General features: G+C 35.5%; 1 protein-coding gene across 4 annotated transcripts in view; it reads right to left on the reverse strand.

Moving 5' to 3' along the window:
- The window catches only part of LOC149788497 (S-adenosylhomocysteine hydrolase-like protein 1), a 193,808-nt gene that overhangs the window by 47,006 nt on the left and 122,374 nt on the right, over positions 1–24,428 (reverse strand). For all 4 annotated transcript variants that reach the window (XR_016424157.1, XM_089974499.1, XM_089974501.1 and 1 more), the window contains one exon: positions 9,056–9,181. Coding sequence is in view for 3 of the 4 variants with exons in the window: in XM_089974499.1 (XP_089830625.1) it covers positions 9,056–9,181 (126 nt within the window). In the remaining variant the exon portion in view is untranslated. The remainder of the gene's footprint in view (positions 1–9,055; positions 9,182–24,428) is intronic.

Raw genomic sequence — 24,428 nt, forward strand, 5'->3', positions numbered from 1 at the left:
ATATGGACAGCGTTCTTTTGCATACCAGGGCCCAGCAACATGGAATGAATTGCCCACTGAACTTAGACACAAAGACACAGTGACCATATTCAAGAGGGCTCTCAAAACTCACTTATTTTGACAGCAAGAACAAACTTAAAGACCTAATAATGTTTCCTACCTGAAATATTCTCAGCATGTTTTTTATTTTTTTAATGTTTTTCTAATTTCAAGTTGCTTGTTTTTGTAATAATAATATTATGTTTCTTATCTTATAGGTGTTGTCTAATGTTGTAAAGCACTTAGAGCTTCTAAAGATTAGGCACTATACAAAGTCCTCACTATTATCATTATTATTATGTTCAGTTAAAATATGTCTATTATTATAACAAGAAGAACCTTTAAATAATAAATGTTACTTTTAAACGAAGATATTAAATGTTTTGAAGTATGTAGCTTTCTTACTGCGTATATTACATATGCTTCTCACTAAAAATTGAGCCCCCCACTGGAAAGGCCATCTGTCTTATAAGGCCACTTTCCCGGTGCAGAAGCGTGGCTGTATAAAAGAGGGGGACCACTGTATGTATATGCATTTCTTGTGTGACTGGCAATAACTGTAAAGATGTACATGCATTTCTTTTTGTGTGAATGTCAATAACTGCAGTTTTGTACAACTGAAAGGGTGAGCAAACATTATTTGTTATACTTATATACAGGCATCAAAACCAAATCACATCCAAGTCTATCTAAACTGGATTCTACTTAATTGTCGGGGCCCTAAGTGGCCGAGTAGTCCAAAGTGCTCACCATCATGGATCACTGCCATCTCACCTCTGTTTGTGTGGGTTCAAGTCTCGGGCTCAGCAAATGTGGCCACCATGATTGTAAGTATCAGACTGACACCATTTCCATTTAAGAGTAGTGAGAACAAGATTTTCATAATAGCTGCTGTTGTTGCCATAGTGGATCTCTGAGCGGCATCATTTTCATTTATAGCCAACTAGACCAGTGGATGAATGTGTGTTAAGTTTCATGGCAATCCTCCAAAAGGGGTGGGAATAGTAGCCATAATAAACTTGTGCAAACAGATGGATGGATGATGGACAAAAAACAATCCCATAAGTGTTTTTCATCTATAACCAGTAGCACTACAAGTTTCTATATCTACCTGAAAATCAAATCAGAGCATCTACTTGTCACCACTCTAAAAGCTGCTATACCAACCTGAACATCAAATCAGAGCATCTACTTGTCACCACTCTAAAAGTTGCTATACCAACCTGAAAATCAAATCAGAGCATCTACTTGTCACCACTCTAAAAGTTGCTATACCAACCTGAACATCAAATCAGAGCATCTACTTGTCACCACTCTAAAAGTTGCTATACCAACCTGAAAATCAAATCAGAGCATCTACTTGTCACCACTCTAAAAGTTGCTATACCAACCTGAACATCAAATCAGAGCATCTACTTGTCACCAATCTAAAAGTTGCTATACCAACCTGAAAATCAAATCAGAGCATCTACTTGTCACCACTCTAATAGTTGCTATACCAACCTGAACATCAGATCAGAGCATCTACTTGTCACCACTCTAAAAGTTGCTATACCAACCTGAAAATCAAATCAGAGCATCTACTTGTCACCACTCTAAAAGTTGCTATACCAACCTGAAAATCTAATCAGAGCATCTCTACTTGTCACCACTCTAAAAGTTGCTATACCAACCTGAAAATCTAATCAGAGTATCAACTTGTCACCACTCAGTTGCTATACCAACCTGAACATCTAATCTGAGTATCAACTTGTCACCACTCATAGTTGCTATACCAACCTGAAAATCTAATCAGAGTATCAACTTGTCACCACTCAGTTGCTATACCAACCTGAACATCTAATCTGAGTATCAACTTGTCACCACTCATAGTTGCTATACCAACCTGAAAATCTAATCAGAGTATCTCTCCTTGTAACCACTCTAAAGCTGCTATACCAACCTGAAAATCTAATCAGAGTACAGTATCTCTACTTATCACCATATTAAAGTGCATACAATTTAACAGCACTGAATTGAATAGTTTTTGTGCTACCACACTAACATTTTATTCAGGATGGACTTGTACAGATGGACAGCAGCTTGACTTTTATGACCAGTTCTGCTTAAAAAAAGTGTGGGCAAGAAATTAGATAAATGGAGTGAATTTATTGTAGCTATTAGTTTCTCTGAAAATGCATTGCAAATTCATTGCAACTGATGAGGGAATAAAAATATTTAAAATCTTTCCCAGGCATAAAATATGAGATTGAGGGAAAAAGAATCAAATGGGATAAAATATGAGACACTGAGAAACCAAAGCCTGGATTGAATAAGAATTGGGTTTCTGCAAGGTTTCTTTTTTATAACTGTGATAAAATGTACAAGGCTTGGGTATTCAGTGTACAAATCACAAGTTCAAGGGAAATAAACCACTATGCCTTGAGATATTCACTGTTATCAACCATCAAAATCAATTAAATGTAGTTTGCCGTGTCCTTATAAATGTCTATGTTAAAACACCTATATATTCTGCCTTATCTTGTTTGATGTAATAGAAATACATCCCTTTTTATGGTCAAACGCATAAAATATCAGTTATCTTGCAGGAAGAAATTTATCTCAAAAACTGATCTCAATCTGCCATGAGATTTATTTTAGTGCAATCACTGTTGGGAGAGAAAATGAAGTGAGGAGCTCCGAACACAGAAAAACTGTTGCTTCAAGTATGCACATTAGTGTGAATGGGATGTTGTTTATGACGTTGTTAGTGTGAAATTCTTATGATGAACTTCATGAATTTATGCAAGTAAAATTTTTTGCAAGTACCTAGTACTGACATTAGGTAAAATACATTCTTGTCATGATTCAGGTCTAGACACACTTCAAAAGCGACATCTCTGATTTATAATATAATCCAAGAATCAATACACCAGGACTTAATCACTGCATGTGATAGATAGACCCTGCCATGCCTAATCAAACAATCGGACATTGATTTGTGTGATGAAATGTAAATAAAAGAACAGGGCAGTCTAGAAGACTAACTAGGCTGATGGTTCAAGACAAATTTATGAAATCATCCCTTTTCTTAAAGTTTTTCTTCAGATTTATAGACCAGGAGACAGTGTGACAAATTTGTCAATAACAGCACTGTGAACATTACATATATGTATGTACATACATAACACTCTGTGTTGAATAGTCCTCTGTGTATGGTTGACATCATCGCCTTGTTTTGGATCTCATCAAGACTTGTACTGGTGTTTATTATTATGACTTGCGTCTGTAATTCTTGGATTACTTTGGTATTTAATTCTGCTGTAAGTTCGTTTTTCTCTTTCACTTTGTATTCTAGTGAAATAAATTATTTGTTAAATTTACAAAGCTTATTGTCTTTCACTCTTTTCTCTTACTTATTTTAAGAGCACAGACTCGTAACACCCAAAATTAACTGGCTTGTAACTTACTTCAAATTTGGTAATGGTAAATGACACAGAGACCAAGTTAATGCACAGAAACAAATGGGGAACAGATAGATAAACATATGTACAGACATATCATATAGTCCACCTTACAGCAGTTGTATAAAAAGTATGGGGTTGTTCTGGTGTTATGTATGTCTGTATTTTTTGTAACTCTTGGTACATGACTGTATCTATGTGTAATTGTTTGTTCATGATTGTGGTGATTTATCTATACGATATTACATAGCTAATTTTGCACATGGGTATAGATTCTATTTTAAGATATTTCTGTGCCGTTTGAATGCATGGGTTCTATAAACAGATATCTAGTTTCTAATAATAAAACATACTGACAAGTTTGGGGTAATTTCTTTCTGGCTGGTTGGGTCAGGTGGGTTTCTAAGAAGAATTAAGTCATTTCCCATTGGATAGGTTAGGTTAAATGAATAGGTAATGGGAAATATTGGACTAAGTAGTAGGTTATGTCATGTGGGTACATACAGTTTAATAGAAACTTAGAGATGTATATACGGATAAAACCAAGCAATTAACTAATTTCTATTATGGATTTATTCTCATTTCAGATTCTTGTTTCACATGTTAAAATCAGTCTGCAGATGTGTAAAATACTGTGTTTAGAAAATTTATGAGAAGACATTTTTTAGGATTATTCACTGGAATTACAAAGTGGACTAGAACATTATTCTGGGACTATTGTGAGTTATACAAAGGAGTTCTGGACAATGCCATTATGATACGTACATTGGAGGGTCTGAAATTCATTCAGAACATTCTATTCTTTTGGACCTGAATAGATAGTTTTAGGATTGTTTTGGATTTAATTCATACTGCTGTAAGTTCCATTTATATATTCATTTTACTACTTATAAATAAATTATTTTTTTTGTTTTTCGTAACTTGGTTTTGCTTATTTCTGTTACTTCGTTTGTGACCATTGAGTCCTAACAGGGGTAGGCTTATCATCATTCTTAGTATATATTTAAATATGTGGGTGGGAGGTTAATCAAACATGGATATGAAATACAGGTAAGCTTAGTGCATGATCTCTCTAGAAATGCCTGGCCATGGATGTAAAAATCTGCAAGCAATATGACAAAAATTTAGGATAAATTAATAATTTTATGAGAATCCGTGCAGGCATTTAAAAAAAATCATATATATTGATGCTAACAATATATTATTGACCGGCAGGCATGGTTATGAATCCCATTCAGGTGCTGAACTGTGTTTTAACACAGTAATGAGTGTCTGTGTGATTTGGGTTTTTAACATTACTTTAACAATTTTCTAGTCATATATATTACAGCAGTTTATAGTAATGTCAAGCACTGGTGAATCCTGTCCCAGACATATAGCATGATGTCACACCCAGTCACATTATCCTGACTCCAGGCTGATCAGTCCTAACACTAACTTCATAATGCTGAGTGCCAAGTGAGGCAGCTGTGAGTACCATTTTTGTATGTCTTTGGTATGACTCTGCTGGGGTTCAAACCCATGACCTCCCGCATCCGAGACAGATGCTCTATCACAGTGCTAGTTTACTTAACCTAATTTTAGTTCTAGGCTAAAATAAACCAGTCATTATATGATTTCACATCATGAAATACTCTAGTTTTGTATTTTCATGCATTGATAGAACATACCTTGTATTTGTGTATTTTAATGCACTTTTAAGACACCATTGTTAGAATCTACCATGTTTTTGTGTATTTTAATACAATATTATGAAACAATATTCTTAGAACATACCTTGTATTTCTGTATTTTACTGCACTATTATGGCACAACACTGTTAGAACATACCTTGTACATGTCTTTTAAAGCATTTTTGATGACACAACCTTGTAAGCACATACCTTGAATTGGCATTTTTTAATGCACTATTATGACACAGTATTGTTAGAACATACCTGGAATAAGGCTCCCACACCTATAATGAGGGCTACTTGAATGGTTTGTAATGATGGTTACTTTAATGGCATTTAATGTGGGTTAATTTAAAGACTTATGAGGTTTATTTTAATGCTTTATAATGAGTGTTACCTTAATGCCATAAAATGTGGGTTATTTTAATGGTTTATGAGGGTTTACTTTAATGCTTGATAATGAGGGTTACTTTAATGCCCTATAAAGAGTGTTACTTTGATGACTTATAAAGAGGGTTACTTTAATGGCTTATAATGGGGGTTACTTTAATAACTTATAATGAGGGTTACTTTAATGGCTTATAATGAGGGTTAAGTGGCTTATAATGAGGGTTACATTAGTGGCTAATGAGGGTACTTTAATGGCTTTGAAAGGATTACCATAGTGGGTTATGATGAGGGTTACTTTACTGGTCTATAATGAGGGTCACTTTAGTGGCTTGTAATGGGGGGTTACTTTAATGACATATAATGAGGGTTACTTTAGTGGCTTGTAATGGGGGGGTTTACTTTAATGACATATAATGAGGGTTACTTTAGTGGCTTATAATGTGGGTTACTTTAATGGCATATAATAAGGGTTATTTAAATTGCCTATAATGGGGGTTACTTTAATGGCATAATGAGGGTTACTTCAATGGCTTTTAAGGGTTACATTAATGGGTTGGAATACGGTTACCTTAGTGGCTTATAATGAGAGTTACTTTAATGGCTTATAATAAGGCTTACTTTAATGGCTTACAATATGGTCACCTTAGTGGCTTATAATGTGGGTTACTTTAATGGCATATAATTAGAGTTACTTTAATGGCTTATAATAAGGCTTACTTTAATGGCTTACAATATGGTCACCTTAGTGGCTTATAATGTGGGTTACTTTAATGGCTTATAATGTAGGTTACTTTAATGGCATATAATTAGAGTTACTTTAATGGCTTATAATGTGGGTTACTTTAATGGTTCATAATAGGGGTTACTTTAGTGGCTTATAATGAGGGTTACTTTAATGGCATATAATGAGAGTTACTTTAATGGCTTATAATGTGGGTTACTTTAATGGCTTATACTGGGGGTTACTTTAGTGGCTTATAATGAGGGTTACTTTAATGGCATATAATGAGGGTTATTTTAATGGCTTATAATGGGGTTACTTTAATGGCTTATAATGACAGCTACTTTAATGACTTATATTTACCTGAGTGGCTTATAACAAGTTACTTTAATGGCTTATAATACATTTACCTTAGTGGCTTATAATGAGTTACTTTAATGGCTTATAATATGGTTACCTTGGTGGATTATAATGTGGGTTACTTTAATGGCTTATAATTGGGGTTACTTTAGTGGCTTATAATGAGGTACTTTAATGGCATATAATGAGGATTATTTTAATGGCTTATAATGGGGTTACTTTAATGGCTTATAATGATGGCTACTTTAATGACTTATAGTTACCTTAGTGGCTTATAACAAGTTACTTTAATGGCTTATAATACATTTACCTTAGTAGCTTATAATGAGTTACTTTAATGGCTTATAATATGGTTACCTTGGTCCCTTGTTTTCGGAATTTTTTTTTTTTCAAACTGATAATTCATTCATTATCTACCAGCCCTTGTTTTCGGAATTATTTTCTTTTCAAACTGATAATTCATTCATTGAATATCAAAATTATGTATTGTTGCATGTTCTCCATCCCAGAAACTGAGTCCTGTTTGTCATTAATTCAACCTTGCAAATACAGCTGATATTACTGACTCTGTAGTGCAAACTGAAGAACTACATCAACCTTGAAAATACAGCAGATATTATTGACTTTGAAGTGCAACTGATGCACTACATCAACCTTGAAAACACAGCTGATATTACTGACTTTGTAGTGCAAACTGATGCACTAAATCAACCTTGAAAATACAGCAGATATTACTGACTTTGTAGTGCAAACTGAAGCACTACATCAACCTTGAAAACACAGATGATATTACTAACTTTGTAGTGCAAACTGATGCACTAAATCAACCTTGAAAATACAGCAGATATTACTGACTTTGTAGTGCAAACTGAAGCACTACATCAACCTTGAAAACACAGCTGATATTACTGACTTTGTAGTGCAAACTGATGCACTAAATCAACCTTGAAAATACAGCAGATATTACTGACTTTGTAGTGCAAACTGATGCACTACATAACCTTGAAAATACAGCTGATATTACTGACTTTGTAGTGCAAACTGATGCACTATATCAAACGATGAATTATCTGATTGCCAGCAATGTCATTTCAAATTAAGAATTAACTAAAAAGTTATAAAATTATGAATACCTTTAGCGACTCTGGCCATTGCTAGCGCCAACACAGATGAGGACAGATGTGCACTAAAGAAATAGTGTTGGCTAATTTTCCCTAACTGTGGGAAACTCATAATCCCACACTCAAGGTGGAACACCGTAGCTTTCTGGACACTGTGTTTTTATGCAGTTCTAAAATCTTGAAATCTCGCAGTATAACTTTGTGTTTCAGTTATTCTGACATCTGAAATGTCCTTATTTACCTGCTGATGAACATACCCAACTGCAAACAGGGTGTCATCATGATCCAGATGAGGATTATTTAGTCTATATGTAACCCTATAAGGATCCTGCAGTGGATTATGGGAGTCTAAATGTAACCCTATTCTCAGGATCCTGCAGTGGATTATGGGAATCTATATGTAACCCTATAATAATGATCCTGCAGTAGTTTATGGGAGTCTAAATGTAACCCTATAATAAGGATCCTGAAGTGGATTATGGGAGTCTAAATGTAACCCTATTCTCAGGATCCTGCATTGGTTTATGGGAATCTAAATGTAACCCTATAATAAGGATCCTGCAGTGGATTATGGGAGTCTAAATATAACCCTATAATAAGGATCCTGCATTGGATTATGGGAGTCTAAATATAACCCTATAATAAGGATCCTGCAGTGGATTATGGGAGTCTAAATGTAACCCTATAATAAGGATCCTGCATTGGTTTATGGGAGTCTAAATGTAACCCTATAATAAGGATCCTGCAGTGGATTATGGGAGTCTAAATATAACCCTATAATAAGGATCCTGCATTGGATTATGGGAGTCTAAATATAACCCTATAATAAGGATCCTGCATTGGTTTATGGGAGTCTAAATGTAACCAATAATAAGGATCCTGAAGTGGATTACTGGAGTCTAAATGTAACCCTATAATAAGGATCCTGCAGTGGATTATGGGACTCTAAATGTAACCCTATAAAAAGGATCCTGCAGTGGATTCTCAACTGTGACCCAGAATTTGGCCAAAACATCAGGCCTGTAGGCACTCAAAATTGGACCAAAAATAACTCTCTCGTGCAAGAAGATATTACAGTGATATCTACTCTGCTTATATAAGAGTGCTCTCCTTTATATTATGATTTTAAAAACAAAAAGTATTAATGAATTTTTTTTAATGCTGATCCAGATCAGAATTTATGTTCAAAGAAATGATTTAAGGGCATGGCTAAGTTCTATCTAGACATTCATAAATCTGACTTTTGTCTCTTAAACTTATTGAAAGAACTGACAGATCTCTACAGATGCCATGTAAATGTAGTAATACCATGTTAGGTTGCCAGCCCTCGGTGTTGATGCATTTGTCTATACACCACCAGAAGTCATCCTCTGTCTCTCCTTTCCATGCAAACACTGGAATTCCAATTTCTGCCAGAGCTGCTGCCACCTCATTCTGGAAGAAAAAGAAAATATTTTAATGTCTCTTTCCAGTGATAGATGCATACTGTAATACAGCTAAACCTATACCAAAAAGCCATCTATGAAAAGCAGATGGTCCCCCTAAGACAGGTGGCTGCTTAATACAAATCCATTTTTATAATTTGGTTTCAACAACCTCAAGAATGTGTCTTTTTATGACAAATGTATTTTTCACATCATAACTCTGCCAGCCTGCCAGTGATATATATTTTAAATCATGGTATAGTACTTATTTTGGATAGTCAATTCATCTCGAATAAATTTTCAACAACAATGTAGTTACTTTTCATCCCTCAGGATATGGTTTTAAGTCAAATGATCAGTGGTAATAACCCCATCCCAAATCAGTGGTCTTTCTAAATGAAGTATGATCAACCATTTTCAAGTCTGTATTGCAGTATAATCAAACCCAGTAAAAACATTTCCATTTTGACATTAACCAAATAAACTCAAAGAATAAAAATTCTCATTTGAAATTCAGCTGCTTTGTATCTTCAAAGATTTGACTTTTACTCCAGTTACAACACATCAGCAAAGACTTCAGAAGTTTAAAAATAATTCACCTTAATAGTAAAACTTTACTCAAAATATCATGTAATAAAATGTTACTTCAAACTAACAATTCTTACTTGGAAGTGACAAATAGTCTTTTGAATGGTCTGACAAATAGTCTTTTGAATGGTCTGACAAATAGTCTTTTGAATGGTCTGAATATTTTAAAGTAAAAAAATTTATAATGCAGACAAGGCCAGAGATTTTCTATTGCAAGTGTTGCTTTCTTGCATAATGAACATGACTGCAATAAAGAAAAACCTGTATTGAAAGACCAACTGAGATTATAAGACACATGATACATGCATGAAAGATGTGGTCTTTCATGATATGTGGTCTTCCAAACAGTGGTCTTCCAGAACAGGTGGTCCTCCAAAACATTGTCTTTCGGTTATTTCTGATGAGTGGTCTTTGAAAATCATGGTCTTTCATGACAAGTTTCATGACAGGCAATCAACTAAAATTGTGAACTTCCATGATAGGAGGTCTTCAAAAACAGTGGTTTTCAAATCTGGTTTTAATATACCTTTCACTTTCAAAACAGCCAAATTCATGACCATCAGATGGGCTATCAACTTTGTAATTCTGTCTTGTAAAAAAAAATTCAGTCAAAATATTTATTCATTAAAAAAATATTAAGGGACTGATATTTATTATTTACTTATGTGTGAAATGTAAATACTTGTTGGGGAAATTATTTTTTTTTTATTTTTTTATTCCTATACTTTCACATGTGAAAAATAAATCCTTATATTTTCACATGTGAAAATGTTAAGATTTCCCATCATACTTGAACTTGTGTGCTTACAAAAGTTGTACCTGCAATAAAAACGAGTACCTTGTGAGCTGGAACAAATAAACAGAAACTGCCTTACATTTCAGACATAGAAATTAATCTTTGATTTAAAAAAATTGACCGGACACTGATTGTGTCTCTATGAAGTAATTACCGCTTACTTCCTTGACAATGATGACAAACCTGCTATAATGCATTGCTGAATCAGACTTGCTTTCTTCCAGATAGAATCAATTACTTTACAAAATGACAAAAATTAAATTTATTGCAACAGATTAAGTCAACCCAATTCTACCACTTTCTTAAGTCATGTACATTTATATGATCAGCCTATGAATGTGAGGTGAATTTGTTTTTAAAAGGGGTGGGGGTGAGCATGGTGTGCTGAAGAGTGAGTTTAATCTTCTTATCTTCATTTTGGAGCAAGTTTGGAATATAATGAAAAGAAAATTTCCTTTTCCTTCATCACTCATTAAAATATGTTTGGGGAACCACACAATGAGATATTTGATATTAACATAGGAAAAGAAAATATCCTCCATGAACAAATTATTCAATTGAAGAAATGCAGCAACATTGATTTTGGAGGTGATACAGCAGAATGCCAATTATTCAGATTGGTCTTTTATATATATTATCACTATGTCCACTGAAAATTTTAATTTCAAACTGATTAAAATTGATTATCTAGAAAACTGCTTGTCAAAACAAAATCATAATTAGTACATATTTCAAAGTGTTGCATAAATGGAGTTTTACTATATGCCATTAGCAACAGACAATGTACAGTTATAGTTCTCCATTACAAGTTTGCTAATTTATACTAAATAAATAAATCTCTCAATCTATGCATTTAGGTATGTCAAATAGACCTAATTAACCCATATGCATGGGTCAGGGTGTGTAAAATAGACCTAAATAACCCTTACGCATGAGTCAGGGTATGTCAAAAACACCTAAATAAATAACCCTTATGCATGGGTCATGGTATGTAAAACAGACCTAAATAACCCCTATTCACAGCTTTGTTTGAGTAAAATAGACCAATATAACCCTTATGGCTGGGTTTGGATACATGTATATACAATAGACCAAAACAACCCTTATGCATGGGTCAGGGTATGTAAAACAGACCTAAATAACCCTTATGCATGAGTCAGGGTATGTCAAATAGACCTAAATAACTCTTATGCAAAGCTTTGTTTGAGTAAAATGGACCAAAATAACCCTTATGCATGGGTTTGGATACATGAATGTAAAATAGACCTAAATAACCCTTATGCATGAGTCAGGGTATGTCAAATAGACCTAAATAACTCTTATGCAAAGCTTTGTTTGAGTAAAATAGACCAATAAAACCCTTATGCCTGGGTTTGGATACATGTATATACAATAGACCAAACAACCCTTATGCATGGGTCACGGTATGTAAAATAGACCTAAATAACCCTTATGCATGGGTCAGAGTATGTAAAATAGACCTAAATAACCCGTATGCATGAGTCAGGATATGTAAAATAGACCTAAATAACCCTTATGCATGAGTCAGGGTATGTCAAATAGACCTAAATAACTCTTATGCAAAGCTTTGTTTGAGTAAAATAGACCAATATAATCCTTATGCCTGGGTTTGGATACATGTATATACAACAGACCAAAACAACCCTTATGCATGGGTAAGGGTATGTAAAATAGACCTAAATAAAACTTATGCATGGGTCAGAGTATGTAAAATAGACCTAAATAACCCTTATGCATGAGTCAGGGTATGTCAAATAGACCTAAATAACTCTTATGCAAAGCTCTGAGTAAAATGGACCAAAACAACCCTTATGCATGGGTTTGGATACATGAATGTAAAATAGACCTAAATAACCCTTATGCATGAGTCAGGGTTTGTCAAATAGACCTAAATAACTCTATTCAAAGCTCTGAGTAAAATAGGCCAATGTAACCCTTATGCCTGGGTTTGGATACATGTATAAACAATAGACCAAAACAACCCTTATGCATAGGTCAGAGTATTTGAAATGGACCTAAATAACCCTTATGCATGGGTCAGGGTATGTAAAATAGACCTAAATAACTCTTATGCATGAGTCAGGGTATGTAAAATGACCTAAATAACCCCTATGCATGGGTCAGAGTATGTAAGATAGACCTAAATAACCCTTATGCATGGGTTTTGGATACATGAATGTAAAATAGACCTAAATAACCCTTATGCACAAGTCAGGGTATATCAAATAGAATTGAATAACCCGTAATGTATGGCTTTGGATAATGTCAAATAGACCATAACAACCCTTATGCATGTCATAAGCAGTAACAAATGGAGTTAACCTGTCTGGTATGCTGGCATGGCTGTAGGGTTTGGGTGTGCATAATAGACCAGATTGTACAAGTATGGCTGTGGGTCTGGGTAATATAGATTAGGCCTGTTTGATCTGATAAGCATGACTGTAGGGTTTGGGTAATGTAGAATAGACCTGTTTGATGTGATAGGCATAGCTGTAGGGTTTGGGTATGTAGAATAGACCAGTTTGATGTGAGCCTATCATGGCTGTAGGGTTTGGGTATGTAGAATAGACCTATCTGATGTGATAGGCATGGCTGTAGGGTTTGCGTATGTAGAATAGACCCGACTGATGTGATGGCATGGCTGCAGGTTTGCATATGTAGAACAGACCTGTTTGATGTGATAGGCATTGCTGTGGGGTTTGGGTATGTAGAATAGACGTTTGATGTGATAGACATGGCTGTGGAGTTTTGGTATGCAGAAAATACCCGTTTCATGTCACACGCATGGCTGTGGGATTTGGGTATGTACAAAAGACCTGTTTGATGTGATAGGCATGGCTGTGGGGTTCGGTTATCTAGAAAAGACCTGTTTGATGTGATAGGGGCTGTGGGGTTTTGGTATGTAGAAAAGATGTCTGATGTGATAGACATGGCTGCGGAGTTTTGGTATGCAGAAAATACCTGTTTCATGTCACATGCATGGCTGTGGGGTTTGGGTATGTAGAATAAACCTGTTTGATATGATATGTATCGCTGTGGGGTTTGCGTATGTAGAAAAGACCAGTTTGATGTGATAGGCTTGGCTGTGGGGTTCGGGTATGTAGAATAGACCTGTCTGATGTGATAGGCATGGCAGTAAGGTTTGGGTATGTAGAATAGACCTGTTTGATGTGATAGGCATGGCAGTAAGGTTTGGGTATGTAGAATAGACCTGTCTGATGTGATAGGCATGGCAGTAAGGTTTGGGTATGTAGAATAGACCTGTTTGATGTGATAGGCATGGCTGTAAGGTTTGGGTATGTAGAATAGACCTGTTTGATGTGATAGGCATGGCAGTAAGGTTTGGGTATGTAGAATAGACCTGTCTGATGTGATAGGCATGGCAGTAAGGTTTGGGTATGTAGAATAGACCTGTCTGATGTGACAGGCATGGCAGTAAGGTTTGGGTATGTAGAATAGACCTGTCTGATGTGATAGGCATGGCAGTAAGGTTTGGGTATGTAGAATAGACCTGTTTGATGTGATAGGCATGGCTGTAAGGTTTGGGTATGTAGAATAGACCTGTCTGATGTGATAGGCATGGCTGTAAGGTTTGGGTATGTAGAATAGACCTGTTTGATGTGATAGGCATGGCTGTAAGGTTTGGGTATGTAGAATAGACCTGTCTGATGTGATAGGCATGACAGTAAGGTTTGGCTATGTAGAATAGACCTGTCTGATGTGATAGGCATGGCAGTAAGGTTTGGTTATGTAGAATAAACCTGTTTGATGTGATAAACATGGCTGCAGGGTTTGGGTATGTACAAAAGACCTGTTTGGTATGACAGGCATGGCTGTGGATTTGGTATGACTGCATGGTTGTGGGGTTTGGGTATGTAGAAAAGACCTGTTTGCTAGGACAGACATGGCTGTGGGTTTGGTATGACTGCAAGGTTGTCAGGTTTGGGTATGTAGAATAAACCTCTTTGGTACAACAGGCATGGCTGTGGGTTTGGTATGAATGCATGCTTATGGGGTCTGAGTATATAGAATAAATCTGTTTGATATAATAGGCATGGCTGTGTGTTTGGTATGAATGCATGGTTGTGTGGTTTGGGTATGATGAAAAGACCTATTTGATATGATAGGCATGGCTGCGTGTTTGGTGACTGCCTGGTTGTGGGGTTTGGGTATGTAGAATAAACCTGTTTAGTACGACAGGCAAGGTTGTGGGGTTTGGGTATGTAGAATAAACCTGTTTGGTATGACAGGCATGGTTGTGGGATTGTTTATGTAGAATAAACCTGTTTGGTATGACAGGCAAGGTTGTGGGGTTTGGGTATGTAGAATAAACCTGTTTGGTCTGACAGGCAAGGTTGTGGGGTTTGGGTATGTAGAATAAACCTGTTTGGTATGACAGGCAAGGTTGTGGCGTTTGGGTATGTAGAATAAACCTGTTTGGTATGACAGGCAAGGTTGTGGGGTTTGGGTATGTATAATAAACCTGTTTGGTATGACAGGCATGGTTGTGGGACTGTTTATGTAGAATAAACCTCTTTGGTATGACAGGCATGGTTGTGGGGTTTGGGTATGTAGAATAAACCTGTTTGGTATGACAGGCAAGGTTGTGGGGTTTGGGTATGTAGAATAAACCTATTTGATATGACAGGCAAGGTTGTCAGGTTTGGGTATGTAGAATAAACCTGTTTGGTATGACAGGCAAGGTTGTGGGGTTTGGGTATGTAGAATAAATCTGTTTGGTATGACAGGCAAGGTTGTGGGGTTTGGGTATGTATAATAAACCTGTTTGGTATGACAGGCATGGTTGTGGGACTGTTTATGTAGAATAAACCTGTTTGGTATGACAGGCAAGGTTGTGGGGTTTGGGTATGTAGAATGTGGGGTTTGGGTATGTAGAATAAACCTGTTTGGTATGACAGGCAAGGTTGTGGGGTTTGGGTGTGTAGAATAAACCTGTTTGGTATGACAGGCAAGGTTGTGGGGTTTTGGGTATGTAGAATAAACCTGTTTGGTACGACAGGCAAGGTTGTGGGGTTTGGGTATGTAGAATAAATCTGTTTGGTATGACAGGCAAGGTTGTGGGGTTTGGGTATGAGAAATAAATCTGTTTGGTATGACAGGCAAGGTTGTGGGGTTTGGGTATGTAGAATAAACCTGTTTGGTATGACAGGCAAGGTTGTGGGGTTTGGGTATGTAGAATAAACTTGTTTGGTATGACAGGCAAGGTTGTGGGGTTTGGGTATGTAGAATAAACCTGTTTGGTATGACAGGCAAGGTTGTGGGGTTTGGGTATGTAGAATAAATCTGTTTGGCATGACAGGCATGGTTGTGGGATTGTTTATGTAGAATAAACCTCTTTGGTATGACAGGCATGGTTGTGGGGTTTGGGTATGTAGAATAAACCTGTTTGGTATGACAGGCAAGGTTGTGGGGTTTGGGTATGTAGAATAAACCTATTTGATATGACAGGCAAGGTTGTCAGGTTTGGGTATGTAGAATAAACCTGTTTGGTATGACAGGCAAGGTTGTGGGGTTTGGGTATGTAGAATAAATCTGTTTGGTATGACAGGCATGGTTGTAGGATTGTTTATGTAGAAAAAACCTGTTTGGTATGACAGGCACGGTTGTGGGGTTTGGGTATGTAGAATAAATCTGTTTGGTATGACAGGCAAGGTTGTGGGGTTTGGGTATGTAGAATAAACCTGTTTGGTATGACAGGCAAGGTTGTGGGGTTTGGGTATGTACAATAAATCTGTTTGGTATGACAGGCAAGGTTGTGGGGTTTGGGTATGTAGAATAAACCTGTTTGGTATGACAGGCAAGGTTGTGGGGTTCGGGTATGTAGAATAAATCTGTTTAGTATGACAGGCAAGGTTGTGGGGTTTGGGTATGTAGAATAAACCTGTTTGGTATGACAGGCAAGGTTGTGGGGTTTGGGTATGTAGAATAAACCTGTTTGGTATGACAGGCAAGGTTGTGGGATTTGGGTGGGTAAAACAGACCTTATGTGTCCTCTTGTGTCTCACAAGAAGCAACTAGTGGAGGTAATGTGTTCGGTGTGAGGCGTCCTATGATGGTGTTCAAACTCAGATATTGGATTTTGTTATAAAAAACTAAATTTTATGATATAAAGTGTTGACCATGTATTTTAAGATTTCACTCTTCTAATATCGCCTTCTCTTTGTTTAATGTGGATATTTAGTATTGCTTGGAGGGGTCTGTATTCCTGAAAATTCTGGCAGGGTACTTGAATTTTCCATTGCAGCTACTTTTGCTGAATGCTATACAGCAGGGATCAAGCTGATCTCTCTCTCTCTCTCTCTCTCTCTCTCTCTCTCATACACAAACTGAGTATTGATTTATCTAATTTTGCTAAATTGCACAGTCATGTTACAATACAATAGTTTGTTGAATCAAACAAGGCAACAAGTGAGATACTTGACAGGCTGAGTATTGGTTTGTCATGTAAATGTCAGGGCTAAAGTTATTATGCCACTTACTGGGGATATTGTAAGTACTAACCCAATCTGAATTTTTCTGACGGGGCTTTGTGATCAGGTTTTTATGGATTTACAGGGTGTAAAATACAGTTGTGTTGTATACATTCTGTTTATCACAGCAGCACTTGTTGAATAATATCACAGCTGTACACTATAGCTACAACAATGGCAACTGATTTGTGTTTTTTTATCACCATCATGGTTAAAGCATTCTGGCTGACTACTTGGGCACTGGAATGCATGAAAAACTTCGTATTATTTTTCTGGATGATGTCTGTTTGAAACTTTAAGTTCCTATGTACCTCTGAATGATAGTAAATTCTTTACGAGTGGTGAAAGACAATCCATACTGCTGCAGAATTGATCTAATAAATGAGTTGTCCTAAATTTATCATGTACAGCCAGCATGGAACAACACAGATCCATATCTGGTGCCATAAGATATGCTAGAAGATCAAATTCCATGTTATGGGCTCAAAATATAAAGAGAAATGAAGAACATAGACTTTGAGACAGTTTATATTGCTGGTCTTCAGTGTTTGTATTGCCGCAAGCTGTGGAATAACAACCCTGCACAATCTTAATGGAAGTTATTAAAAGTTTCTACAATTTTCTGCTACTTCTGGAAATTACAGTTACAAATATGTTGAAAAGCAGAACTATCTAGGATAAAGTGGAATGAAAAAAGTATCATATGAGATCATTAGGGATCTCATCCTTATTGAGTTAAATTTAGTTATTAAAGTTGGTGGGGACTGAATCATTATTGGGTTAAATTTAGTTCTTCATGGTGGTGGGGATTGAATCATTATTGGGTTAAATTTAGTTATTCAGGGTGGTAAGGTATTATATAAGTTTCAGAAGAGAAGATATACTTGTACATAATTCTCTCGATGAATTTAATAATTGTACCTCTGTGATAGAGATACAGCCTTATTTACAGGTTAAGTCAATGGCTGTGATTCCTGTTAAATATAATGATATAATTAGCCTTTAGGTTCAAACCCCAGCCAAGTCATACAAAATACTTATAAAAAAAATCGTACTAGCATTTGGCTCACTTGGCACTCAGCATTGCGAGGTAATGTTAGAACTGCTAAGACCAGTGTCAGGCTAATGTGACTAGTGGGACATCATGCTATATGTCTGTGGCATGATACCCCAGTGCTAGACATCACTATAATAAGCCACACTGCAGGCATCCCAGCTATATGACTAAAATTGCTAAAGCTACATAAAAATCTGAATCACACACGTGCGCACACACACAAATATTTTATAATAATCCAAGATGTAACATTCCAACACCAAATGACAAATTTGGAAAATTGTGTAGGAAATACTGTTGCTGTTATTTTTTCCTAACTTTTATCTTGAATTATGTGAATAACAGTATATTCCTTGTAAGGTTAAACATGGTCACAAACAACAGTACATTCTTTGTAAGGTTAAACATGGTCAGGAACTGACGAGTCTGACAAAAAATTTATCTGATTTTGGGATGCAACACTTACGATGTGAATGGTATGTTCAGACATGGTGAAAAATAGTTTGATAATATCATTTTTGTTGTTCATCGAAGCACTTCTGCATATTTTAAATGTGTATATAGTTATGGTTTCTCGACAAAATTGTATAGTTACAACAGTAAATGCAATTCTTTAATGTTTGTAATCTACGTAAATTAGTATGGTGATCCCTTCTTATTGGACTTGCAATACTAATGAGACAGAAGAATGGGAACTAGTCTAGAAATCGGTGAAAATAGAACAGAGTATATATGAGTTTAGCTGGACAGTATTCGTTGATAATGAAAGAAATATTTTAGTAAAAAGAATCTTCTGAGAGTTTATCCAAGATGTAAATAAAAAAGGATAGGGGCTGTTTGTATTGATGGAATTATGGTTATTTTATACACAGGAGTTTGGAAAACTCACTACTGAAATATGCACTCCTTGGTGGGTAACTGAAAAGACATTTCAAATAGATGTAGATTTAAATAATGGCATAGCTTATATGGTTTTCTCTACACAGAAGCTTGCATTAAGAATTTGTCGATACTGATAAATATATATTTGATCATAAGCATACAGAAATTTAAAGTTATTGAATATTTAATATCGCACCGTTCAATATATTTACCATGGAAACTGAATTGGTACCCCGAATCCCATAGAGGACAACAACTCTATTTTGGTTCAGAAAATGGACATGTACAACTAATTTTATTATAAATACAAAATTCTGGTTCTATTTGTAGATAAACAAAATGAATACCATTTTGTCTATCTCAGAATGATTTTCAGTGGAATATAAAACACAATTTCTGATATGGTAACTGTAGGCATCAAGTAGGGGGTGTACAGTGTGTACATTTGACTATGCAAGTTGGGGTGTTTTACATACCGGCTAATATCTACAATCAAACATATAAAGTAGATATGATCACTATGGTGACTGCCACCATAATTAATGCTGATGATGACTCCTCAAGATTTTGTGTACCATCAATTTCATTCTGTCAAGGTTTCAGAGCTCCACATTTTGAATTTTAATTGGCTTATGCATGGCTTACTTTAGTTTAAACTACATGTGTTCTGGAGAAATTTTAAGCAATTTCTGTCATTTAAATCTCCTTTTTTGAAGTAAGACATGCATACATATATGGTTAGAATGGCCCTTTATGAAGTAATACATGCACACATAGATGGTTACATTGGCCCTTTTTTGAGGTAATACATGCACACATAGATGGTTACATTGGCCCTTTTTTTAAGTAATACATGCACACATAGATGGTTACATTGGCCCTTTTTTTAAGTAATACATGCACACATAGATGGTTACATTGGCCCTTTACTCATGTACTGCACATATTTAAATCATACACTGAAGACAGATAAGTGGGGATAGCAAACAAGGTAACTCTTGATTAGACAGATTTATTTTAATTTTTTCTTCTTCTCATTTTCTGAAATGAAACTCAACTAGTTAAATGTTGCCTGGAATGCACCATTGCTATTGTAGGTACGCATGATGTTGCAACGCAATATTAATATCTACTAATGTAATCTCTGACAAGTAGAACTATGTACACTGTTTACTTAAGCATTCAACCACTATCCCTAGGTCTGTCAAGTAAATCAAGGCTGGACCCGTAGTATCAATTGTATGGAAGACAGGAAACCAGTCAAGAAATGGGTGAACAAAAAATTGAGGATATATGGATTTGGCTGGTCAGGATTGAGAGATAATGAAAGTAAAATTTTTAGTACTAAGAATCTTTTGGGAGCTTATCCGAGTTGTAACTGAATAAATAGAGACCATGTTTTATTGTTGGAATTTCAATCCTTTTACAGACCAGAGTTATGAAAAACTCGTTACTGAAAAGTACCCGTCTCTTTGGTGCATTATTCAAAACACATGTAGATCCAAAAACGCCATAGCTCCCATAGTCCTCTCTACACAGCAACGTTTACCTTAAGGATATGTCCAAACTCACATAGTCCTCTTTACACAGCAATGTTTACCTTAAGGATATGTCCGAACTGATAAATAAAGGTTTGATCATGAGCTTTCAGAAATGTTATCATAGTTTTTGAATTTTTAATACCATGTTTCCTTAGATTTACCATCAGAGCTAATTTAGTACCATGAGCCCTATAAGGTCACAACATCAGCAGCAGGGTAAGTAGCCTTGGTGGGGGGGGGGCATTATAAAGGGAGATCTCACAGATGTATGTCATAATTACATGAAAGGTGAAGCTAATTTTTAAATATTTATTATTTTTATTGAAAAATCATAGGCAAGTTATGAAATAGGTGTAATAACACATACAGATATTATCTGAAATATGAATAATCATCAATCAAGGTGTAAAACCATATTCAATAAAACATTGATATCAATCAGGATATAAAACCAGTCAATAAAATATGAATAATTATCAATTGGGGTGTAATTCCACAGCAAACAAAATATGAATAACTATCAACTGGAGTATGAAACCATAGTCAATAAAATACAAATAATCATAAATCGGGGCATAACATCATAGTTAATCAAATACAAATAATCAATGAAGGTGTAAAATCATAGTTAATAAAATATGAATAATCATCAATTGGTGTAAAACCATACTGCCAATAAAACCAAACAAAAAGCATCTATCTGTAATTATCATTGTCCATCCAGTTAATATTCCCACTGCTGTAATTGATGATGCTTTCTGACATCAAATTTGTCAACAAAGATTGAAGGATTTTATCTGTTAAGTAGAATCAGTTTCATGTTTCCTTCAAAACTGAGAATATTGGAAAACAATTTGCACTTTCTGCAGCAATTTCTTCCACTGTTGGCAAGTTGAAGTTATCATTTGAAATGCACAGTGTTTGCAAAGGAAGTGATCTTGACATGCATTGACTGGTTTTAATCTGGTACCCTTTCAAATACATATAATAATCTAACAGACTGAATCCACAACAGCTTGAATACCATTTTTACTTGATGGTGACTGGAAGTCACATTGGCTTGAGCTGAATAATACTGTACTTTTCAGCAGTTGCCTTTTGTCATCTTGATAATAATCAGTGATATTAAGTGCCAGTGATTATCAAAGTGGGAAAACCTAATGGGAATGCATAGGATAATTAAAACCTAATGGGAATGCATAGGATAATTAAAATCTAATGGGAATGCATAGGATAATTAAAACCTAATGGGAATACATAGGATAATTAAAATCTAATGGGAATGCATAGGATAATTAAAACCTAATGGGAATACATAGCAGAAAAGGATAATCAGATTAATTACCTCTCTGTATGGATCAAAGTTAGTTACTTTATTGACATGATGGAACAAATGTCAGTTTAGTTCCAATTCTTTAGATTTCTATCAGCAAACCCATAATGCAGCCATTTGAAAAGAGAAAATAGGACAGTTTTCAGCAAACCACATAATGTGGATATTTGTGAAGAATAAATCAGAGTTTCAGCAAACCCCATAATGGGGCCATTTGCAAAGAGTAAATTTGACAGTTTTCATCAAACTTCATGTGGCCATCTGAGAAGAGTAATCATAATATGGCCATTTGTGAAGAGTAATCAGACAGTTTCAGCAAACCTCATATGGCCATTTGTGAAGACTATATCAGACAGTTTTCAGCAAAACCATAATGTGGCCATATGAGAAGATTAAATCAAACAGTTTTCAGCAAAACCATGATGTGGCCATCTGAGAAGATTAAATCAAACAGTTTTTAACAAAGTCTATAATGTGGATATTTGTAAGGGGGCGCTCACCAATTAATATGTACTTTAGAGAGAGTGATGTATGTAAGGTGAAGTAGTTTGCATTTAAAACATGCACAATGGAGAGAATGTTGGCATACCTATTAGCTACAGTAATGTAATGTGGATGATATTTCTTTGGATATTGTACTTTTGGAAATTTTACATGACTTAAGCACACTGCTAACTAAAATGACTGCTCCCTTGTGTTAAAAAATCAGCCTGAATTAGCCGAAAGTACGCTATACATAGCAGCAATTAAAATAGAGAAAATGAATTTTGCCAGACTAGACAATACCAACTTCTGGAAGTGCAATGAATGAATTACCAAATATGTAAAATGTAAAAAAAGTTATCGGCTCTTTTTTATACAATTTACCTCTGAAGTTCAGGAAGTGAAAATGACCAAGTAGAGCTAGCACTTTTTTGAAAGGTTCACATTTGAAGTAAGGCCAAGCTGTATACTCTATAACCCATAGTACACCCATCAATCATACATCAAAATAAAGGGAATTAAAGGTTCTTTTAATTATACCTAAGATATACAAGGTCTTTTTTAAATAGCCAGTATAACCAGTGAGGGAAGCCTGGGAAATTCTTTTTCTTTAAAATCTTAACCCTATGGAAAATGCAAAACTGTATAACACCACCTTAAAGCAAATATAAAAATGTTTGCAATTATTTTTTTTATTTTCATATAATTATGTATGATGTTCTGAATAAAATGGTACATTCATATTGATGTTAAGCATGAAAATAAGCTAATTATGATCATTTTGCTCTTGCTTACATAATTTGCCATGAGGCATGTTTGCGTGAGTAGTGACCTTAATTATGGGGAAATTAGAAGTCTTAGAATATAGGTATAGAGTCAACTTAAATTTAAAACTGTTGCAATAAGTGACAGAAATATATGGTGAAAATGTTTCTTTTCATTTATTTGTACTGAAATGAAAGTGAATTTGCTTCTTCCATATTAAACAATAGGCAAATATTTTACACTTTGACCTTTGACCTTTATGAACCTGATGAGTTACCTCCCTTTTCAAATTGTAAAATTCATTGTTGATATCTCAGAAATAATTCTGGCTAGTTTCATGTTCCTGTCATTCAGCATAACACTGGCTGCTATGTTTACAAAATGTAATGTGCATTCTTAAAATAGCTCACTTTTTATCATGGGGGGGGGGGGCTGGACTTGTTAGAGACTCTGACACTCATAAATACTGTTCTGTGGGGGGAAAGGCAGGAGAATTATTCAAAAGGATTGTTTTGATGCTTGCGACTTAAATGTTTCAGCCATATAAACATAATTAAATCATACAATAATAATACCTATATTCTCTTTATGGGGCGCTCACCAATTAATATGTTCTTTAGAGAGAGTGATGTATGTAAGGTGAAGTAGTTTGCATTTAAAACATGCACAATGGAGAGAATGTTGGCATACCTATATGCTACAGTAATGTAATGTGGATGATATTTCTTTGGATATTGTTGTTGTTGTTGTTGTTGTAGGGCTTAACGCCATTTTTCAGCACAAGATAGGCTATACATGGCGGCCAGTATTAATGGTGGAGGAAGAACCCGGAAAAAAACCGGAAAGAACCACCGACCCACGAGAAGCTACTGGCAAGCTTTCTCACATAACCACATTAGCCGAATCCGAGACTCGAACCGACGCAGACAGAGGTGAGATGGCAGTGATCCGTAACGGTGAGCGCTTTAGACCACTCGGCCACTCGGGGCCCCCTTTGGATATTGTACTTTTGGAAATTTTACATGATTTAAGCACACTGCTAACTAAAATGACTGCTCCCTTGTGTTAAAAAATCAGCCTGAATTAGCCTAAAGTACACTATACAAAGCAGCTATTAAAATAGGGAAAATGAATTTTGCCAGACTAGACAATACCAACTTCTGGAAGTGCAATGAATGAAATACCAAATATGTAAAATGTAAAAAAAGTTATCGGCTCTTTTTTATACAATTTACCTCTGAAGTTCAGGAAGTGAAAATGACCAAGTAGAGCTAGCACTTTTTTGAAAGGTTCACATTTG

This window comes from Sinohyriopsis cumingii, chromosome 11 (genome assembly GCF_028554795.1).
Source record: "Sinohyriopsis cumingii isolate HCF-2022 chromosome 11, ASM2855479v2, whole genome shotgun sequence".
NCBI classification, from domain to species: Eukaryota; Metazoa; Mollusca; class Bivalvia; order Unionida; family Unionidae; genus Sinohyriopsis; species Sinohyriopsis cumingii.